The 23,620-nt window shown below is 43.6% G+C and overlaps 1 protein-coding gene across 2 annotated transcripts in view; it reads right to left on the reverse strand.

The window, feature by feature from the left end:
• Positions 1-23,620, reverse strand: part of LOC137439679 (neuronal-specific septin-3) — a 180,941-nt gene that overhangs the window by 28,445 nt on the left and 128,876 nt on the right. For both annotated transcript variants that reach the window (XM_068135665.2, XM_068135667.2), the window contains 2 exons: positions 16,070-16,753; positions 10,117-10,245 (listed from right to left, as the gene is read on the reverse strand). In XM_068135665.2, the coding sequence (XP_067991766.2) occupies positions 10,117-10,245; positions 16,070-16,753 (813 nt within the window). The remainder of the gene's footprint in view (positions 1-10,116; positions 10,246-16,069; positions 16,754-23,620) is intronic.

Consider the following 23,620-nt stretch of genomic DNA (forward strand, 5'->3'; position numbering starts at 1 on the left):
GTTTTGAATTACTTGGTGGTGAGGTGTTTTAAATTACTTGGTGGTGAGGTGTTTTAAATTACTTGGTGGTGAGGTGTTTTAAATCACTTGGTGGTGAGGTGTTTTGAATTACTTGGTGGTGAGGTGTTTTGAATTACTTGGTGGTGAGGTGTTTTGAATTACTTGGTGGTGAGGTGTTTTGAATTACTTGGTGGTGAGGTGTTTTGAATTACTTGGTGGTGAGGTGTTTTGAATTACTTGGTGGTGAGGTGTTTTAAATTACTTGGTGGTGAGGTGTTTTAAATTACTTGGTGGCGAGGTGTTTTAAATTACTTGGTGGTGAGGTGTTTTAAATCACTTGGTGGTGAGGTGTTTTAAATCACTTGGTGGTGAGGTGTTTTAAATTACTTGGTGGTGAGGTGTTTTGAATTACTTGGTGGTGAGGTGTTTTGAATCACTTGGTGGTGAGGTGTTTTGAATTACTTGGTGGTGAGGTGTTTTGAATTACTTGGTGGTGAGGTGTTTTAAATTACTTGGTGGTGAGGTGTTTTAAATTACTTGGTGGTGAGGTGTTTTAAATCACTTGGTGGTGAGGTGTTTTGAATTACTTGGTGGTGAGGTGTTTTGAATTACTTGGTGGTGAGGTGTTTTGAATTACTTGGTGGTGAGGTGTTTTGAATTACTTGGTGGTGAGGTGTTTTGAATTACTTGGTGGTGAGGTGTTTTGAATTACTTGGTGGTGAGGTGTTTTAAATTACTTGGTGGTGAGGTGTTTTAAATTACTTGGTGGCGAGGTGTTTTAAATTACTTGGTGGTGAGGTGTTTTAAATTACTTGGTGGCGAGGTGTTTTAAATTACTTGGTGGCGAGGTGTTTTAAATTACTTGGTGGTGAGGTGATCACACCTCCTGTATGAACTGCAAATCTACATGGGTCATATACCTAATCACTTGCCAAAAGGGCACCAAACAATATGTTGGAAAAAACTGAGAATACACTCTACACACGATTTCATAACACCCGGTCAGAAATCAATAACTTCCACACCAGTCAGGGCAAATCTCTACCTTACACGATACACTTTAATCAACCGGATCACTCTATAAATGACATTCAAATCTCTGCCATTGAATCAATTACAAATCGATCACACACCACGATTCTGAAACGTGAGTCCTTTTGGATACATAAACTTCGGACAAAAATCCCTTATGGCATAAATTTTGATGATTAAAGAATGTTTCAACATTAACCCAATCAAATCATTAACCGTAACCCATTCATTCATTCACTCATTCATTCATTCCCTCATTCATTCATCCTACCTTTATATGTCATTTATAAAAAATATATAAATAAATATATCAATATATTATATGAATATAAATGGTATATGAATATATGCTTGTGTGTTTATGTATGTATGTATCTCTATATTTGTATATGCACGTGCACAAACTGTAACATGAACGATAACTGTAAGCTGCGCTTCACTTCCGCTGAACTTGGGGACGGTGAGTGAGCTTTAGCATGGCTCTTCCTTTTGTATGCATTTTCTACACATATCACACATCTTACACACATATCACGATACATACTTGTCTGATATACATGCCTGTTGTTTCTGTGGACTAAGAAGAAGACCTTTGTTGGTCGAAAGCTTGTCGAAAATTAAAGATTGACCGTCCTGAAGCTACGCCCACGTCTGATTTAATCTCCCGATTATTTATTTAATGCAAATGAGACGCCCTGCTCGTACTGTAGAGTTTCTACTATTTCTCACAGTTTTATATATATATACAGTCACGTGAAAAAGTAAGTACACCCCATGTAAAGTTTTAACTTTTTCAACATATTTCAACATACAGCTATTTGATCTTCATTTCAACAATATTGATAGATAAAGGTGATATAATATAACAAATATCATGAAACATTTACATTTTGTCGTCCATTGTATAATTTAAATAAACATAAATGCAAATTTTGCATGTGGAAAAAGTAAGTACACCCCTACATTTATCACTACTTCAAATACCTAAAATTAGAATCAGGTGCACCAGCTCATGTGCAAATGATTAGAACATCGTTAGAGAGGATCTTGGAGGAACCTGTCTTATTTAAACCTCAGACATTTCGTTTGGTTTGCTCTTTGTTGTTGAAGTGTGCGGCGTCACCATGCCTAGATCAAAAGAGCTCTCCAAGGCCTCCAGAAAGAAGGTTATTGATGCCTACGAGTCTGGGAAGGGATTTAAAAAGATCTCCAAACAATTTGAAATCAATTATTCGACTGTCCGGAAGATCATCTACAAGTGGAGAAGATTCCAAACAACTGCCAACTTGTTCAGGCCAGGCCACCCCAGCAAGTTCAGCCCGAGAGCAGACCGCAAGATGCTGAAAGAAGTCTCGAAGAACCCCAGAATGTCATCACGGGACCTACAGGTAGCTCTTGCCACTGTTGATGTCAAAGTGCATGAGTCTACCATTAGAAAGAGGCTGCACAAATTTGATCTACATGGGAGGTGTGCCAGGGGGAAACCTTTGCTGTCCAGAAAGAACATCAGGGCAAGACTAAAGTTTGCCAATGAACACCTAGACAAAGACCACCACTTCTGGAACAATGTGCTCTGGACAGATGAGTCAAAGGTAGAGCTATTTGGCCACAGTACCAGAAGACATGTTTGGCGAAAACCAAAGACAGCATTTGACAACAAGAACCTGATACCAACTGTAAAGCATGGTGGTGGAAATATCATGGCTTGGGGCAGCTTTGTTGCATCAGGGCCTGGGCAGCTCACCATCATAGAATCCACTATGAATTCTTCATTGTACCAGAGGGTGCTTGAGGATAATGTGAGGCCATCTGTCGGAAAGTTGAAGCTCAACCGAAGGTTGACCTTGCAACATGACAATGACCCTAAACATACCAGTAAATCCACCAAGGAATGGCTGAAAAGAAAGAAATGGAGGGTTCTGGAATGGCCAAGTCAAAGCCCGGATCTAAATCCCATCGAGATGTTGTGGGGGGATTTGAAACGAGCTGTGCATGCAAGAAACCCCTCATAGTGGGGCTGCTTAACTGATGAATTGTGCCTTTTCCCTTAAAAGCATGAAACTTGGCACATGGCTAGAATACCCCAAAAGAAAGATTTTTAGTCCAGGGGGCATCTCCAATTTCACCCCATATGGCGGCCATCTTGAAATTCAGGATGGCCGTCATACAAGACCTGTTTTGATGAATATCTCCATAATTAGAACAGATATCAAAATGGTTGAAGTGCCTATACCTACATTTTTAGGGTCTAGGAATCCAATGGCAACATAAAATATTCAATAGTATATGGCAGCCATCTTGAAATCCCAGATGGCCGCCATAACAGACCTGTTTTGATGAATATCTCCATAATTAGAACAGCTATCTAAATGGTTGCAGTGCCTACACCTACATTTTTAGGGCCTAGGAATCCAATGGTAACATAAAATATTAAGCAGTCATATGAAAATATTAATTTTGCATAGTATCATGCATACTGGGAATGCATATAAATACTCTTAACAGGTTGGCATTCTTCAGTGATTAAAAGTGTCTATGACATCGCAGACTGTAACTGTGCCATCTTGTGGTTTTCTAGTCTTTGCTGCATTCTCCATCACATGCGCAGAGAGAAGTACAGGGAAGTGCAGCTTTCTTACACCGGCAACGACCAGTACATCCTTTTTTGCACCCACACTTAACAAGTTCATTGCAGATCTTTGCAGCCTCTGGAAGTGTTGTCCATATTGGTTTGAACTGGCCAGCAGACGTTTTTTGCCAACCCCATTCAGTGGGGCTTGGTAGATCAGGCTTAGCATGCAATGCTTGTCCCCAGCATAGTGCGCCTTGGTATACTGCCCGCGTTACATGCTGCACAAGGGCGTCATGTGTTGGTGGAATTGATTCCACAGGTCTGCCCTTCTTTGCAAACAGTTTCTTTCGTACAATGTTAATGTCAGTAGCAGTACTTGTGCGATCATACAACAGAATAACAAATCTCTCAATGACGTTCATGCAGGTTTCAGTTATCTCTGTGCTCTGGTGGCAAATTTCTGCTAGTACCTCTGTGAGCTCAGGGAATGATTCCCACACATTCCATGCAGTTACCTTTCCACGCCCATTAAACGCTGAAGAAGTGTCACACCCTGTTAGTGCATGAAACATGGGGAGGGCTTTAGATTTCTCAGGGCCAAGAGCTGTGGCTATATCATGTGCAGAGATAAATCGCATGTTCTTGCCTGTCCCAAATTGTAACCATATCATCACTGAAAGCTTCTGGGATGCTGTAACTGCAAGCACGACAACATCATCATCTGCTCCCATAAAGCATCTAAGTACATTTCAAAGTCAGCCTCCCTCAATGAGCGCACAAAGGTCAGGATGCTGTTCTCCAATGCCATCGTGAGACTCCAGTATTGGAACTGTGGGTGTTCCAATATGTTGCCATTGGATTTTATGTTGCCATTGGATTCCTAGACCCTAAAAATGTAGGTATAGGCACTTCAACCATTTTGATATCTGTTCTAATTATGGAGATATTCATCAAAATAGGTCTTGTATGATGGCCATCTTGGATTTCAAGATGGCCGCCATATGGGGTGAAATTGGGGATGCCCCCTGGACTAAAGATCTTCCTTTTCGGGTATTCTAGCCATGTGCCAAGTTTCATGCTTTTAAGGGAAAAGGCACAATCGATCCGAATTTTTTAGCTAAGCCGCCCAGCTATCAAACATCGCACAGCTGAAAGAATTCTGCATGGAGGAGTGGGCAAAAATTTCTCCCAGTCGATGTCAGAGACTGGTAGACAGTTATAAGAAATGCCTACTTGTAGTAAGGTCGATATATGGAAAATACCCCCTCAACCCACAAAAAATTGCTACAAAAGGTTTCTCAACTGATTTTGGTAGGGTTTAGTGTACTTTATAACATACTAAAAGTTTACCAACGTAGGACCCCCGGAAAAGTGTTTTTTTTCAAGATGGCGTCCAAGATGGCCGCCGAAACCTCTGAATGATCATAACTATGTAACTATCAACTCAAATTTGATGATCTTGGTGTCTATCCCTAGGTTTTTGGGGGCAAGGAACACATTAAGACCATTAAAAATGAAAGTGGGCCATTATCTAACAGGTTGAGGGGGCATTTTCCATATATTGACCTGAAGAATGTGTCGAATTGGATCTAACTGAATAACTAATTCTCATCTTTCTCTTTTTCAGACATGATTCAACAATGAGTGCAAGCACAGCCAGTCAAGCTTTTTGTCCAATCTGCAAGGAGGAGATCGAGGATTCCAGTGATAACTGGGTTGCAATTCAGTGGAAGGGGGCGAAGGGAATAAATGAAGCCAGTGTAAAGCGGAAGGACGATCTTGTAGTTGAAGCCAGTACTAAAGTGCATAAAAGCTGTCGTCAACAGTACATAAATGATAAAAACATTAAAAGCCATGTTGCAAAGAAAAGTAGTGGTTCTGTGCCACCAAAGAGAACCACAAGACAATCAAGTGGAGGTTTTGACAGTGAAAAGGATTGCGTATTCTGTGGATGTACAATTGATTTGGACAAGGGACACTTTAACTGGGTACGGACTGACAAATTTGTGGAGACAATTGTGGAGGTCTGTGAATCCCGTTCAGATGATTGGGGACATACTGTAAAGGGTCGGATTGAATACTATTTACGAGATTTACATGCAGCAGACGGACTTTATCATCATTCGTGTAGTGGAAATTTCCGGTCCTTCAAGTCTGTGCCTTTAGAGTTCCAGAAAGCCCCCGAAGCCAAGCGCAGAAAGTGTGGTCGTCCTAAAGATGAAGATAAGTATGAAGCATTTCAGAAAATGTGTGCTTACCTAGAACTGAACAGTGAGGAACAACTAACTGTTACATCTTTGAGCCTCATAATGAAAGGGTATCTTTGTAATCCTGATTCGGAACCATATGACAATTACAGTTTGAAAAAGCGTCTTAAAGAACGCTTTAAGGACTCAATTTTTTTTGGTGAAAGAGAAGGCTTGGACGATATTGTTACAATGAGAGAACAAACGTCGCAGATTCTGAGATCATACTACAAGCAAACGTGTCAGGAAGGCGATGAAGAGTCCCAAAAACGCGCTATTATTGAAACTGCTGCTAGGTTAATCAGAAGTGATATAAAATCTCAGGTTTCTACCGTGACGAATCAGTATCCAAGTAGTGATGATTTAAAACTTGATTCAGCCCTATCGTTCATTCCGACTAGTCTGCGGACAGCACTGGAAACATTGTTCGTTGGGAAAGACACAAGACGCAAGGTTGCGGCAGTTGGTCATGCCATAATTCAGGCAGTTCGCCCACGAGCTGTCATTGCCCACGAGCTGTCATAGTAGTGATCTTGTCATCGAACAAACGTTGATGAGGTCTCTGAAGAGCACTGGTGGTCTAACTCGCGGCAGTGGGATGACCGAGGACATGCGAAACCTTTGGACCTTATCTGCACCTGTAACATCCGAGTACAACATTGCGATGCAGGATTTCACAAACCTAACCTATACTACAAGTCCGCAACACAAAGACTCAACTGAGGCGCGCATCAAAAGAGATGCATCTGATCTCGAGAAAATTCGGATAAAGCTTGCAGCCTGCTCACCCTTCACATCTGATCCTACTCTGAGAAACATTGTCAACGGGATAGTGGCTGGGCCAGATGTGAATGTACATGACTTTGAATCGGTTGGAAACAAGATCATTGAAGATATAATCGGAAAGTCGGCATTTACTTACAAATTCAAGCGGAAAGACAGAGCCAAAACCCTTGGGAATATCTCTGCTGTGAAGATTGCTCCTGATCGTACCATTGATCCTGCCCTTCTGTTCCAGCGTTTCCTTCTGGTGTCAAGGTCAGGAGATCTTTCCCTTGAAGAGGTTTTGACGTATGAACTAAGCCCCTACCCTCCAGCCCTCTTTGAGACCAGGAACATTCTTCGAACAGCAGACAAACCTCAGCTTGCTCAGGCAATTCGAGACCATGCTGCGGACTTATCAAGTGAGGCTGTGATGAACTCTATTCCCAAAACAGATTGTTACGTGCTTGATGGTGGCTCTTTGCTCCATCGTTTACCGTGGAACAAAGGCGACTCATATAATGCAATAGCTGAGTCTTATGCAGACTTCACTGTGAGACATTACGGACAAGCGACAGTGGTGTTCGATGGCTATGGTGAAGGTCCCTCCATAAAAGACAACACACATCAGAGACGAGGAAAAAACCTGCACCCTATTGTTAGTTTCACTGCAGAAACAGAGTTTGCAGGCAAAAAGGACGACTTTTTGTCTCGTGACAAAAACAAGGCAGACATGATTGCTCTCATCAGCACAGCACTAACTAAAAGGGGATGCCATGTCATTCAGTCACCAGGGGATGCAGACGTTGATATCGTTAAGGCAACTGTTGAACGATCCCGTCATTGCACCACAACGTTGGTCGGTGAGGATACAGATTTGCTGATCTTGCTCCTTCATTACTCCAGAACAGACAATGAGATCATCTACTTCCGTTCTGATGCAAACAAGCAGTCAAAAGAACACAGAGTGTATAACATTACCCTGTTGAAAGAAACTTTAGGAGACGATGTGTGCAATGAGTTGCTCTTTGTACATGCCTACTCAGGATGTGATTCTACTTCAAGGATTTTCGGCATCGGAAAAAAGTCAGCCTTCCGGAAATTAGGGAAATCTGATCCTGTCATGAAGTCCTGTGCTAGTGCATTCATCCTTCAAAACAAATCTCAAGAGGACATATCAGATCTTGGCAAAGACCTGATGGTTGATCTCTTTGGTGGCAAGTCTAATGATACGCTATCATCACTGCGCCATATCATTTTCACCAAAAAAGTGGCAACTGCTCAAGCATTTGTCACTTCTGAACGGCTCCCCCCAACATCACCTGCAACAATATTCCATAGCCAACGTGTGTACTTTCAAATTATGGTATGGATGGGGATGGCAAATGAAATGAACCCAACTGAATGGGGATGGAAACAGGAAAATGATCAGTTAATTCCAATTATGACCCAAAACAATGCTGCGCCTGACGAACTCTTGAAAATTATCCATTGCAACTGTTTGGGGGGATGCAAATCCTCTCGATGCAGCTGCAGACGCTATGGACTCCGCTGCACTGCTGCATGTGGCCCTTGCCAAACTGAAAACTGTGACAATCCAAACAACACTCAAGAGGTCGATACTGAGGAGGAGGATGACACTCAAAACTGAACGCTCTGAAACTTATTCGATGGACAAAGGTGTTTGTGCATTAGGTGACAGCTGAAGGTCATGAGTTCAATTTCATAATGATTCAACAGCTCAGTAATATCCAAAGTTGTCTTAATGTGTTCCTTGCCCCCAAAAACCTGGGGATAGACATCAAGATCATCAAATTTGAGTTGATAGTTACATAGTTATGATCATTAAGAGGTTTCGGCGGCCATCTTGGACGCCATCTTGAAAAAAACACTTTTCCGGGGGTCCTACTTTGGTAAACTTTTAGTATGTTATAACGTACGCTAAACCCTACCAGAATCAGTTGAGAAACCTTTTGTAGCAATTTTTTGGGGGTTAAACTGTATTTTGACCTGACTATTGAGGTTGTTTCTGGTGTTGGGCTAGCGGCTAGGGTGCCGGCTTAGGATCCTAGGATCCTGGGTTCGAATCCCGGTCAATCGCTGAATTAACGCCAGGGGGGTTGACTCAGCTTGTTCATCCTTCCGAGGTTGGCTAATTGAGTACCAGTTCACTGGTAATTCCCTGCTTGTCGTTAAAGGCGGCAAAAAGGGTTGGCGTCAGGAAGGGCATCCGGCCGTAAAACATTGCTTCAAAAAGGGGACCGAAAAACAACAACAACCACAGTTCCCGAAAAAGGCCAACCCCCGCTTGCGGGGAAAAATGGCCTCTAAAGGTGGTTTTTTTTTTGTTGTTTTTTTGAGGTTGTTTCTGCCAAAGGGGGCAATACCACCTATTAGAGCCAAGGGTGTCCTTACTTTTTCCACATGCGAAATTTGCATTTATGTTTATTTAAATTATACAATGGACTACAAAATGTAAATGTTTCATGATATTTGTTATATTATATCACCTTTATCTATCAATATTGTTGAAATGAAGATCAAATAGCTGTATGTTGAAATATGTTGAAAAAGTCAAAACTTTACATGGGGTGTACTTACTTTTTCACATGACTGTATGTATAAACATGCCCTGGCTAACCCTTCACTACTCTACAGATTTACTGCCGAATACGTAACGGTCATTTATGATCACACTTTTCAATTAACCCCTGCTGGTCCTGGAAATTGTGCTTTAATTGGAGTGTTCCTTGTTAAACACAAAAGCAAGTCTTCAGGGTTAGGAACCAGCACCGCAACACAAGCAAATCCCTTAAGGGGTCTACACCCTGGTGGGCGATGAACAGCTGCAGGGAGCATTAGGGAGAAACGATCCCTCCATAAATCAAGCCATGAATGGAGCACAGACGAACGAGCATGCAGTGTGGCGAAGACAAACTGCTTTCGCACATTTAGAAAGCGTACTATGTTTGTATTCGAATGCTCTGGTTCATCATGGGTGAACCTCATTGCCAAAACCCATATATTACGACCATGTCCCTATTCCGTCGAGGACATCATCCACAAAAGGATGCTCTGGAAACTGCTCTCGTGGATGTATTTGTGTCGTGTAACTGTCACAGTGGATCCCTTTTTGCATCAAAAGCATCATCAGTGAATGGCATTGGGCGAGATCTCTTTGATAGGAAGTTATTGAGTGAATTGGAAAGCCAGACAGTGGCAGGAAGCGTCTTACAGAACTAAGTTCGACACTGTGTGTCTACCATAACATAAACATTTCTTCACTGCAGACTTATGAAAGCAAAATGAGTGACGAATGAGTCAAAACAAAAAGTGAGTAAATCATTTTGTCCCTTATCCCTGAAACTGCGCCTGACTCAGGTGATGTCTCACCATTTTGCCTTTGTCTGGCAGGTACCGCGAGGTTTTGACATTAGCCACCCACACCGATTCACAGCATGAGAGGAAAATCTCTGGAAATGGCCCATCGGGAGGGGCACTTACCATGGCTTACTGTCTGGATCTCAATGGTCTTCTTTGGTTCCGATGGTCCTGGGGGAATGCTCGATCTACAGCTCACCTGTCCTTTAAAGAGCGTGTTCATGAGAGTGGATTTTCCCAAGCCACTTTGTCCTAAATCATACACGTGACACACATGATGACATTAGAGGTAAGGTACAATGAAGGTTAAAAGATAGACACAGGTTAGCTGCAATTTTAAACATCATTTTAACAACTAATATTCATTAAGCAGAACTTTCCTGGAAGTCCTTGCAGTGTCCATGTGTTTTTCACCCCCCCCCCCCCCTCCCCTTCCCATGCCTCCTCCCCCCAAGCCCTCTCCCTCCCACAGATCTCCCAATGTCCCTGCTCCCCCATCTTGTCTCCCACTCCCTTTATCTTATGTTTTATGTGTCAGTTTGTCTTTTTGTGATCAATGTTAGCTCTTACATGAGCCTCGATCTTGTATACAAAAACAAACAAACAATTCAGGTGTCACAATCAGGTCGCCCACCACTCCGACGCAGGATAGTCGAGTGAGAGAGCAGGAATTTGTAATTTGTTCAGGGTGCTGGCGATAGCTCGCCTACTCTTCCTGAAAGGCACCGTGGAATATTTAACATCCACCAACTGATGCTAGAAGACGGGACACCCGGCTTAACGTCCATCTGAGGGACCACACGCACATTGACCACTCTCCCTACCTGCAAAACACCAGAATAACAGTTTATACCTGGGTCATGATTCAAAGCCCAAGCTAGACAGCTCAAAGGTGAACTTACATATCTCTTGGCCATCCTGTCTGCCCACAATAGGAATACGAGGATAATGATATGGATCTTTCACCAGAATGTAGAAAAATCTGGAATTCACCATCTTTGATCTAACTAGAGACAAAGTACATAAACAGTGGAAACAGGCAAAGTACTGAAGGAGTGGGAAATGGAACAGGAAAAGCAGCTTTTTACCCTTGCTTTGTGGTTATAATTTACCACCACCCAGCATGATGAGACAAATCCACCTTCCTTACAAATCCAGAAAAGGCACATTGTGTCCCGCACATTATCACAGGGGGTTCATTCTTTTATACCAGGGATGATGAAATAAAAACCTGGACCATACTCTTAGCAAAGAAGCAGTTTCTTGGCCAAAGTTATGCTGGATGGTTTGCTATTGCCCTCCCAACAGCCAATCGGAGCAAGAATTGTGAATTTAATCAGAGTGCTGACGATAACTTGCCTACTCTTCGCAAAGGACATCATGGGACTTTTAATGTCCACCAATAATACTGGCAGACTGGGCATCCAGTTTAACGTCTGAGGGACGGCACACTGATGCCTCGTCCTGCTTGTGAAACACCAGGATGGTTGTTTATAGGTGAGAGGAAATTCAAACACAGGTCAGACAGCTCAAATGCGAGTGATTGATATATTATACACTATTGCGATTAATTGATTAATAATTGATTGATATATAAATGCGAGTCATTGATTGATATTGATATATGTATATAGAATATACAAAGATCATTCTAACCACTCACTCACTCGCTGATATTAATGTTCGGAACCTTCCGGGTGCTCTAGAATGCTGAAATTTGGCGTGCCAACGGACATCGGAGCCGGTGCACCGGGAAAAATCACAGAACCGTCGGAAAGCGTCAGTAAATGAAAATTTACATTAAAAAACATAAACGCGTCCATAAAAAACTCAATCGATACCTAGTGTTTTAAAATTGGAATTTCTATAATTGTAAACTGTGAAATAAAAACCTCAATGGGAATTTACGTTTAAAAAACCGTAAACGCGTCCGTAAAAAAAAGAGGAAGAAACCTCAATCGATATTGAGCAGGAGGTCGGCGATGCTTGCCGAGATAATCATAAAGCTTCTATTTATTATGTACTTACGTATGAAGCACGGTTTGTTTTTGCTTACAATGTGTAAGCATACGCCACTAGTGTGTATATATATATACATACATAAAACATAAACACATTGTTTTTTCGAACATACATAGAACATATCAACATAGAACATAAAAACATACATTTCTATGACATATAAATATATAACATATAAACATATAACAAATAACATATACATTTATATAACATATATAACATATAACATAAATTTATATAACATTTATAACATATAACATAAACATAGAATATAAAAATATATATTTACATAGAACATACAAAGTGCTATTGTTCTACAATGGTAAAACGTATATACATATAAATACCAAGAACTAAAAGATGACCTTCTGTACTCTTTACCTCGTCTTCATCTTTTGATATAAAATTCAAATTTCTTAAGCATATAGCAATAATGCCACATTTGACTTCACTGTTCCAATACTTATTGGAGGGTGGCACTGTATATTAATATATATATTATATATATTTTACAGAAACTTGCATAAAATGCTAAAAGTGAACCACTGTTTGGATTATCTAAAGAAGATTGTAAATTTTGCAATCATTCAATAGACGGCTAAATCTGCATGCCACAGCATTAACAGCACAAAACTGGCCAACCATGCAGGAGTAATACCCTACATGACAGTGAAAGCCATTATTTTATGATGGCAGAAATCGCCACAAACAAACAATCTGTGGCATTGTGTGGCCCTGAATAGCTCCAAGCAGGCCTACGCAGCCTTGATGAATGTTTTAAGTTGGAAGGGGACTCCTCAGCAGTATCACTTATTTTAATTATTCCGTTTCCATGGGGGATACATGTTGCGTTGCTTTTTTCATAGGAAGCAATGAAGTGCCAATTCCAAGTTACCCCGAGGGCATACACAGTCGAGCATTTGTGAACAGGCATCACATGTAGGCTAAAACACTCACCTTGGGACATAAATTCCTTCCCCTGGGTTTTTATCAACAGTCCGAGAGCAACTTGGCAACTGCCATACTGTGTTGCAGACTTCCACACACATTCCCACACAAAGTGTTTATTCAACGGGTCCTTGTGAATTTTTCCTTCGCATTTATGACCACCTCCTCCACCGGAGGTAGTTTTCACCCTGACATCTATCTGTCTGTCTGGTTGTCTGTTTGTCTGTCTGTGAGCAGGCCATCTCAAAAGGTTATGGATGTGTGTCAAGGACGAATCCATTCGATTTTGGTGAAGATCCGAATCCGGGTCTGGATACGAGAATTTTTTAAATTGATTCTTCACTTCACCCTAACCCTACCTTTACGGTCTGGAGACGGTGGCACTGACAGAGAGAGAACAACAGAGGCTGCAGGGTTGCGAGAACAACTGGGTCAGGAGGATTGCGGGAGTGAAGATGGCGGATAGAAGGAGAATGGATGAACTGAGGGGATTGGCGAAATTCTGGCTGAGATGGGCTGGACATTCGGTGCGGATGGGGGAAGGGAATGGCAAAGAGAGCGGATTGGTTGAGGGGACAAGGTAGGAGGAAATCGGGTGGACCACGTTGACATGAGAGGATTGTGTGAAGACGGATATCAGAAAGGTGGGGGTTGGTGGAGGGTGGAGACAATTGGCTGAGGACAGGGGGAAGTGGAGGAAGATCTTGGACAAGGCAGGGGAGGAGCTTGGTGCCATCAGACCTCACCCCTTAAAAAAAGGAAGAGAAGAAGAACAACACATTCACCATTGAGGAATAGGGCCAAAACGACATGTAGCATGATATCTCAAAACGTTGTGGACGAATTATGACAAAACTTGGTGGATGCGTTGGGTAGGTGACAAGCACTTCTTTTTTTTATTTTGGTTCATGTCCGGATCCAGATTCGGCCGATCAGTGGGATACAAAACGTAAACTGTTCAGCCTGGCAGAGGTTTGCGCTCTACCGAGTGCCCTTCTACTTTTTGCTGTAATCACATTTTCAGTAAAAACATTTTCGACCAATTACATTTTGAAAGAGGAAACACTATCACTTTCACTCCTTCATTCCTCTTTTCTCCCGCCTCTGGAACAAACTCCCTCACTCCCTTCAATCCCACTCCTCCCTGCAGGTCTTTAAAACAGCTGTTCACCACCATCTCTTATCTTCCCCCATCCAAACCTTGATCTTTTCTACCCTTGCTAATTTCACCCCAGATCCACTTTGAAATACCAACTTCTTTCCTGGAAGTCCTTGCAGTGTCCATGTGTTTTATACCTCTCCCACCCCTCTCCCTCCCACAGATCTCCCAATGTCCCTGCTCCCAAATGTTGTTTGTGTCCTTCCCCCTCTCTCCCCATCTTGTCTACCGCTACCCTTATTATATGTTTTATGTGTATGCTTGATTTTTTGTGTGATAAATGTTTGCTCTTTCACAAGCCTCGATCCTGTATCCGAAAAAATAAATAATAAAAATAAATACGTAAATAAAAAACTATATACAATTTCTTCTAATCTATAAGAACTGAAAGGTTAGTAATTAGAAGGAATTGCAGTAAGTACAGTAATTGATTTTGAGTAATTCCTTACGAAAAATGTTACTCCCCAACACTATAGACTGCCAGGTATCTTCTTCCTCTTCTCATTCTTCTACGGCCCAATTTGTTCCACCTTGTGGCGTAGGCTGCCGGGAATGATTCTCACCCAGGTCCTTCTGGAACTGGCTGGCCAGGCCTGCTGTTCGACTGGAACAAATTTATAATTTGTTCAGAGTATCAGGGATATCTCACCTACTTTTCACTAAAATCACCATGGTATTTTAATATCCACCAACGGCCAGCAATAGGGAGACGGGTCCTCCAGCTTAACGTCCATCCAATGAACAGCGCACACACCCATGCCTCGCTTGATAAGCAAAACACCAAGGTGACAGTTTATCGCTTGGTCGGGATTAGAACCCAGGTTAGACAGCAGGTGAAACACAGGTGAAAGGTGAAACAGCAGGTGAAATACAGGTGAAAGGTGAAACAGCAGGTGAAACACAGGTCACAGGTCATCTGCCTTGGAGCTATCCCACTGGATACTATCAGTTATGGTATCCAGTGTAGTCTAAGATGGTATCCGGTGTTATGGTATCCGAAGACGGTTCCTCAAGCGAGACTGTAATATATTAAAATCAATTTGAAAGTTCCCGTCTTGTACTACACCTACCGTCCTTTTTCCCTTCGGGGACGCAAGCAGAAATTTTGAAAATTCCATTGAAATTTGTTCCGGTTTTGCTGTAGTGTAACCACAACTGCATTCATTTATGGTGGGTGTTCCAAAAGACATCAACACAAGGTGGATATCGAAAAATAAAGCCAGACGATTGAAATTGAGGGTCAAAATGAAAATGAAAACTGATAATCTTACTATAATTTACCAAATGTCTGTCCGTTCCCAGGTACCGCAAAAACAGCTGAACCGATCGCAACGAAATTTTGGGTGGGTAATCCTGGGACCCCCTGGAGTAAAATAGGCTATATTGTTTTTCCAATTTTTTTTTCCAATTTTCCCAATTTACAATTTTTCCAATTTTCCAGTTTTTCCAAACACGATGGAATAATATTTACCGATATGAACAGTGATGTGGCTTTTATTGAAATTCTACAAATACTGTTTAGATTTTGATGATTTGCGTGTGATATGATTTAACAGATGTTTATGTAAATCGTTTAAAATAAAAAAGCCTTCAATTTCTGATATTTTGCCTTTTCATTTGGGCGTCTTAATTGAAGCCCCGCCCTTAGGGCGGGTACCGTTGCTAGTAACTTATAATATCATGTAAACTCCCCTTCAATGAACTTCAATACAAGAGGAGGCCATTAGGCCCATCAAGTCTGTGAAATGGTTGCAAACCTCTGGTTGTTTGTCCGTGTTCTATACTTTTAAATGTGTAGCATCAAGCAAGAAAGCAGCACGTACCATTTAAAAAGTTTTTGGTATGACTAGGCCGGGGTTCAAACCACCGACCTCTTTTTTTCAATTTTCCTTAATAAATAAAAAATTTCTCCAATAATCCCAATGCTCCAGAGAAAGCAGGACCTACCAACAATCATGATATTGAACTCCAGGCCTTCCTTCATTGCTTTCCTCTGCAGCTGTTCTAATGCAGCATCAATACCCACGTAGCCGAACAGCTCGATCGACCTGGGACCCCCTTTCCCATCGATCAATTTCCCAGGACCGGGAAGGGAATGGTTGAGGGACAGCGATGACACTGGAGATGCGGCAATTGTTTCGACATTGCCCTCCTTGCTTTCAAACTCGCTGTCTCTTCTCAGGCCCCTGCTGTCAAATGTTGAGTGGACAACATCCGGAATGCCTTCCTCATGGTCTTTACAAAGGCCTCTCTTCAGTCCCTGTCCATTAGACAATTCGATGCTGAGAGCATTGGGAGGTGGGTTGCCTTTCACCTGAGATAGTTCAACGTGATGTTCTATCTTGTCTCCAGGAACAGCATTGTGGTTATTTTCCTGCATGAAAACAATTCTTGAATCACTCTGAAGTCCTTTGGTTGGCACACCCATGCCAGCTTGAGGGTGCACGTCCATGAAGCTTAAGCCTGCTTGTGGAAACACCGGTGCCACACACTTGATGCCATTTCTGCCCTCGGTCGATTCATTCCGTGCATGATCTTCACAATAAGCAGCCGCAGGAAGGATGTCAGTATTGGCCCAGCTAACGCTAGATCTGCTCATTCTGGGTGAATGTTCTTCAAAAGGAATGCCCCCTGGAAAAAAAAACAAATAAAAACAAAATAGATTAGTCTAGGCATTTTCAAGACCGAGTCGATGGCTGAAAGGCGAGCGGGAGTTGAAAACAAAATTCAGTATACTAGTGAGGTACCCGTGCGTAGCACGGGTGGGAGGCCAGAAGCAAACAGACAATGCAGAAACGGCGAATGCTAAAGCATGAAACCAATAAATTCCACATTCCTGTAGCACCTTCAGTCACACGTCAGACATGGACAGCAAGTTCGTGAAGGACTTCCATGAAAAATGTACCCGTTCGCAAACAAACGGGTACATTTGTTCCATACCCAGTCAATGGCGAATCTGCATATGGCGATCCGTGAATTCACGTTTAGAAAGTAGAAATCGTCACGGCATTTCGTCATTCACTTGAACTCGATATCTCTTTTTTCATTCCAAAAAGCATAACTCCAATCACAAATGAAATAACATTAATATAAAAAATAAACTTTTAACAACATTCGTGACATAAACAAATATTTAAATCCTGATGTGAAGTTCCGTACGGTTGGGTGAATACAATTACAAATTCAAAATCGTAATTGTAGTCACTCAATTGCAATCATCAATTGATACTTTAACAAAACGATTAACACGATTAACGTTTAACGATTAAACATTACGATTGAATGATGGTTGTATTTGGATATTATCAAACCCGTGCATTGCCGTCATCTGTCCACTTCCGCATTCGCGGCAGGTTCATAATAGTCATCAAAATCGAAACAGTATTTGTAGAATTTCAATAAAAGCCACATCACTGTTCATTTCGGTAAATATTATTCCATCGTGTTTGGAAAAACTGGAAAATTGAAAAAATTGGAAAAACAATATAGCCTATTTTACTCCCAGGGGTCCCAGGAATACCCACCCAAAATATCGTTGCGATCGGTTGAGCCGTTTTTGCGGTACCTTCGAACGGACAGACGGACATTTGGTGAATTATAGTAAGATGAGCTTCCATGAATGAAATGTCATGAAGTCTCAAACATTTCTGTGGTTACTTATTCATTCGTCCAGTACAATCTAAACAAGCACGGCATTGCTGTAGGCCTCTGGAGCTGCATTTACAGATCAGTTATCCATATTTTGCTCCTTCCGACCCCTGCCACGAAGTTCCATGGCTCAGTCCAATTTGAGCCATCCTGTTTGCGATTCATGGCATCCACACTGCCTTTTGTCGAGTTGTGATCCAATGCGTTGCCCCCATACCCATCCTGGACTACATACAAAGGCTCACATTCTGATCTGAGCATTCCCTGGCATTCATAACACTGAGAAAGCTTTGTTTTGCCCCTAAAGAAGGCACGTGCTTATCTGGTTGTGCAAAAATGGACTTTGGCAGCTCCCTGGATGTAACTATCCTACCGAATATTATAAATCATTATCTGCTTCAACGTACAAACTCACAATGCTATCGCCTGATTGAAAACCCCATTAACCTTACCCATATATCAATAACATCATACAAATAAAATATAAAAAAACTCAATTATTATTAGAGTATTTATTATTATTATTATTATTATTATTATTATAATTATTATTGAGCATCTCTTTTCTGCAATATATATATTTTAATCGTCAACTTTATTACCATAATCATGGATTCCCTGGAGGGTTTAATTGCACAAAACATATCAAATGGTTTACATATTCCCAATGGAGATGTGCCAACTTTAATTCAAACAATGTTTTGGTGCTGCACATGAACAAAAGTATAAATTTGGATTTGGCCAGGATACCAGCATCCAATTGTAAACCGCACACAAAATCATTACCAACTAAGCAAATACATATATGTAAGAATGTGCTCAATACCTAATGTGAATATCACCACTGCAACATTAAATGTGCGAGAGTGCTGCAGTCTCACCCAAAACGGTGCTAAGCTACAGACTCCGGGACCAAGACCACTCTAGAGACTGTGAGGACCGAGAATGAGCTGCGTACTCCGGGACCGAGAATGAGCTGCGGACTCCGGGACCGAGAACGAGCTGCCGACTCCGGGACCGAGAACGAGCTGCCGACTCCGGGACCGAGAACGAGCTGCCGACTCCGGGACCGAGAACGAGCTGCCGACTCCGGGACCGAGAACGAGCTGCCGACTCCGGGACCGAGAACGAGCTGCCGACTCCGGGACCGAGAACGAGCTGCCGACTCCGGGACCGAGAACGAGCTGCCGACTCCGGGACCGAGAACGAGCTGCCGACTCCGGGACCGAGAACGAGCTGCCGACTCCGGGACCGAGAACGAGCTGCCGACTCCGGGACCGAGAACGAGCTGCCGACTCCGGGACCGAGAACGAGCTGCCGACTCCGGGACCGAGAACGAGCTGCCGACTCCGGGACCGAGAACGAGCTGCCGACTCCGGGACCGAGAACGAGCTGCCGACTCCGGGACCGAGAACGAGCTGCCGACTCCGGGACCGAGAACGAGCTGCCGACTCCGGGACCGAGAACGAGCTGCCGACTCCGGGACCGAGAACGAGCTGCCGACTCCGGGACCGAGAACGAGCTGCCGACTCCGGGACCGAGAACGAGCTGCCGACTCCGGGACCGAGAACGAGCTGCCGACTCCGGGACCGAGAACGAGCTGCCGACTCCGGGACCGAGAACGAGCTGCCGACTCCGGGACCGAGAACGAGCTGCCGACTCCGGGACCGAGAACGAGCTGCCGACTCCGGGACCGAGAACGAGCTGCCGACTCCGGGACCGAGAACGAGCTGCCGACTCCGGGACCGAGAACGAGCTGCCGACTCCGGGACCGAGAACGAGCTGCCGACTCCGGGACCGAGAACGAGCTGCCGACTCCGGGACCGAGAACGAGCTGCCGACTCCGGGACCGAGAACGAGCTGCCGACTCCGGGACCGAGAACGAGCTGCCGACTCCGGGACCGAGAACGAGCTGCCGACTCCGGGACCGAGAACGAGCTGCCGACTCCGGGACCGAGAACGAGCTGCCGACTCCGGGACCGAGAACGAGCTGCGGACTCCGGGACCGAGAACGAGCTGCGGACTCCGGGACCGAGAACGAGCTGCGGACTCCGGGACCGAGAACGAGCTGCGGACTCCGGGACCGAGAACGAGCTGCGGACTCCGGGACCGAGAACGAGCTGCGGACTCCGGGACCGAGAACGAGCTGCGGACTCCGGGACCGAGAACGAGCTGCGGACTCCGGGACCGAGAACGAGCTGCGGACTCCGGGACCGAGAACGAGCTGCGGACTCCGGGACCGAGAACGAGCTGCGGACTCCGGGACCGAGAACGAGCTGCGGACTCCGGGACCGAGAACGAGCTGCGGACTCCGGGACCGAGAACGAGCTGCGGACTCCGGGACCGAGAACGAGCTGCGGACTCCGGGACCGAGAACGAGCTGCGGACTCCGGGACCGAGAACGAGCTGCGGACTCCGGGACCGAGAACGAGCTGCGGACTCCGGGACCGAGAACGAGCTGTGGACTCCGGGACCGAGAACGAGCTGTGGACTCCGGGACCGAGAACGAGCTGTGGACTCCGGGACCGAGAACGAGCTGTGGACTCCGGGACCGAGAACGAGCTGTGGACTCCGGGACCGAGAACGAGCTGTGGACTCCGGGACCGAGAACGAGCTACGGACTCCGGGACAGAGAATGAGCTTCGGTCTCCGGGACAGAGAATGAGCTTCGGTCTCCGGGACCGAGAATGAGCTACGGACTCCTGGACCGAGAGTGAGCTACGGACTCCAGGACCGAAAGTGAGCTACAGACTCCGGGACCGAGAATGAGCAATGGACTCCAGCACCGAGAACGTGCTACGGACTCCAAGACCGAGAACACTCTACAGACTGTGGGGACCGAGAATGCACTGCAGACTCTGGGACCGAGAACGAACTGCGAACTCTGGCATTGAGAGATCGAGAACGCGATATGGACTCTGGGAACAAGAACGCGATATGGACTCTGGCACTGAGAGATCGAGAACGTGATATGGACTCTGGGACCGAGAACATGATATGGACTCTGGGACCGAGAACGCGCTGCAGACTCCGGCCCCGAAAACGCGCTGTGGACTCCGGGACCGAGAACGCGCTGCAGACTCTGCGACCAAGAACGAACTGCGGACTCTGGCATTGAGAGATCGAGAACGCGATATGGACTCTGGGACCGAGAACGTGCTGCACATTCCAGGACCGAGAAGTCACTGTGGACTCCGGGACCGAGAACGCGCTGGTAACTACATGACTGAGAACATGTTTGCATGGGAGACTGAGAACTTTGACTGAGAACACTGGGAGTGAATTAATTGAAAACCATGTGTAACCATGGGGAAGTGGGGATTGGTAAAGGGAAGAGAGTGCAGGTTGAGTTAAAGCCAGGATAGGGGCAGTAGCCAATTGAAACACCACCAGTGATCGGCTTACTCACAGGCAAGTTGTAAAACTTTAAGTTCTCTAACTTTTTCATACTGTGACTATGACTTGTGCAAGAGGTGCTTATTTACAGTGCTTTCAGAAAGTATTCACACCCCTTGAATTTTTTCGCATTTTATTGTGTTACAGCCTCAATTTAAAATGGAACAAGCATTCTGAGTATTACGCTGCAATACATGTCCCCTACCGGCAGTCTGTCGTCCGGTAAACTGTTGGGGAAAATACCAAAGTTCAAAGTGCCATAACTTTGTCAAAAATGATCGAAACGTCGTGAAGTTCGAACTTGATCTGTAACTTATCATGAGGAAACCATGTACCAAGTTTGAAATCATTAGCATTAAGAGTTTAGAAAAAACGTCCGGAAAACTGTTCTTTGCGTGACGGACGGACAGACTGACAGACTGACAGACGGAGTGCAAACCTATAGTCCCCTCCGGTGTACACCGGTAGGGGTCTAATAAATTGAGATTTTTTTGTCTGTGATCTACACGTAATACCTCCATAATGTCAAAGTGGAATTTTTTGGGGGGGAAAATCCGAGCCCTGTTTTTCCACATATGTAGCTTGGCATGAGACTCCACTCCTATTTACTCCATTGATCACCGAGTGAATGATGGTACACTCATGCAGCTAGTAGTCAGGTTCACTATGTTAACAAATATAATTTCGTTCAAAATTTTGGTAGATTAGCAAACCTGTACATTTTTGGAATATTCAGAGCATGAGGAATCCAAAAATTAATGTTTACATTTGCGTAGACACCTTTGCGAAAATGACACTCAGGACAGTGATGAAGAGTCAGGTTCACTATGTTAACAAATATAATTTCTTTCAAAATTTTGGGATTAGCAAACCTGTACATTTTTGGAATCTTCAGAGCATGGAGAATCTGAAAATCAATGTTGGCATTTGCACAGACACCTGCATGGCCGCCATTTTGGATTTTGAAAATGGCCGCCATAAAATACATATTTTGCGCGATCTCGGCTTCTAGTCAACCTAGAGACTTAATTAAATATGCTAATCCTATGTTTTCTGGGTCAAGGAATCCAATAAAGGCCTCAAAATAGTGCTCAGGATTATAGAAAAGCAACAAACAAAGGTAATTGAAAACCATTGTCTTTATATTTGTGATATAACTGTATTACATAATACATGATATTGCAAGTCCTTTGAAGTTATAGGTTGTTATAGGAAGTTATAGGTAGTATCAGATTGAACTATAAGTCCTATACACAGGATCTACGAGGTCTATACCGTTCAGGAATATGCTTTTACAGATCTTCATCACTGTCCTGAGTGTCATTTTCGCAAAGGTGTCTACGCAAATGTAAACATTAATTTTTGGATTCCTCATGCTCTGAATATTCCAAAAATGTATAGTTTTGCTAATCTCCAAAATTTTGAACGAAAAAACATAGTGAACCTGACTATAGGAGCAAAACGTTCAATGACGGTAACATGGAGCCTCAAGCAAAATGAATCTGGTTGATGCTGAGCCCAGTATTAGACTCATGAAAACTGACGGATATATGTTCTGTTGAAGGCAACGCCCAAATATTTATATACTACTTGGAGGAGTGCATTGCCAAAGTTTTGAGATGTGATAACCGACATTCGAAGAAAACAGGTAATACTTGGAGTATCGGCACAACATAACCAGGATGGGGCTCAGATGGGAGGGACAAGGTATAACTTTCCTGATAAATGGGAGGAATCTCTAACCATTGATTATGTGCAAAATATGTCCAAAGTCTATAAGCTGATGATTAACCAGTGCTGATTGAGGTTTTTCAAGAATTGCTGTTCAAAGGCAAGTGCAGGAGAGGTGAAAATGTTCTGTACCACCATTAGTGAAGAATACTTAACTATTGAAGCTTTGCTCAAGTTTAAAGATGTTTTATGGTAACTACCGAGGTGTCTTCCTCCAATAGGAAGCACCAAAGAATTCAAGATCTGCACAAATAAGACTTTTGTTTGACGACTGCGGAAGAAATTTCAAGATATCCAAAAAACACCTGCAAAACCTGTTACGGCTACAATAGAAAGTAATGGATCCCTCCAGAATACAATTCATGATGTTGAAAGGATGAAGAACATTTACCGGAGACGTTTCTCGTTTGGGGTTTGAAAGCCTCCGAGTGAATAAACTTGTCGAACCTTTACCTGCGATCCACCTTGTACATTTCCAATTTTGGATTCTGAAGGTGCAGGTTATGTTCAGGTTTTGCGCAATTTACAAGCTTAATTCACAAGATGCAAACAAAGATGATTATTGGGTGAAGAAAGCAGGCGTGAAGAACCCCGGGAGAAACACCACTGTGGATGAAGAAACCCAACAACAACCACCAATAAATGTCCTCCAGAGCTTTATCAAGAATTCTCATCCTGACATATTTCAGCGGAACACAACAGGGTCACGTGCAATAACCATCA

Source organism: Myxine glutinosa, chromosome 5 (assembly GCF_964187855.1).
Source record: "Myxine glutinosa chromosome 5, kmMyxGlut1.1, whole genome shotgun sequence".
Classification (NCBI taxonomy): domain Eukaryota; kingdom Metazoa; phylum Chordata; class Myxini; order Myxiniformes; family Myxinidae; genus Myxine; species Myxine glutinosa.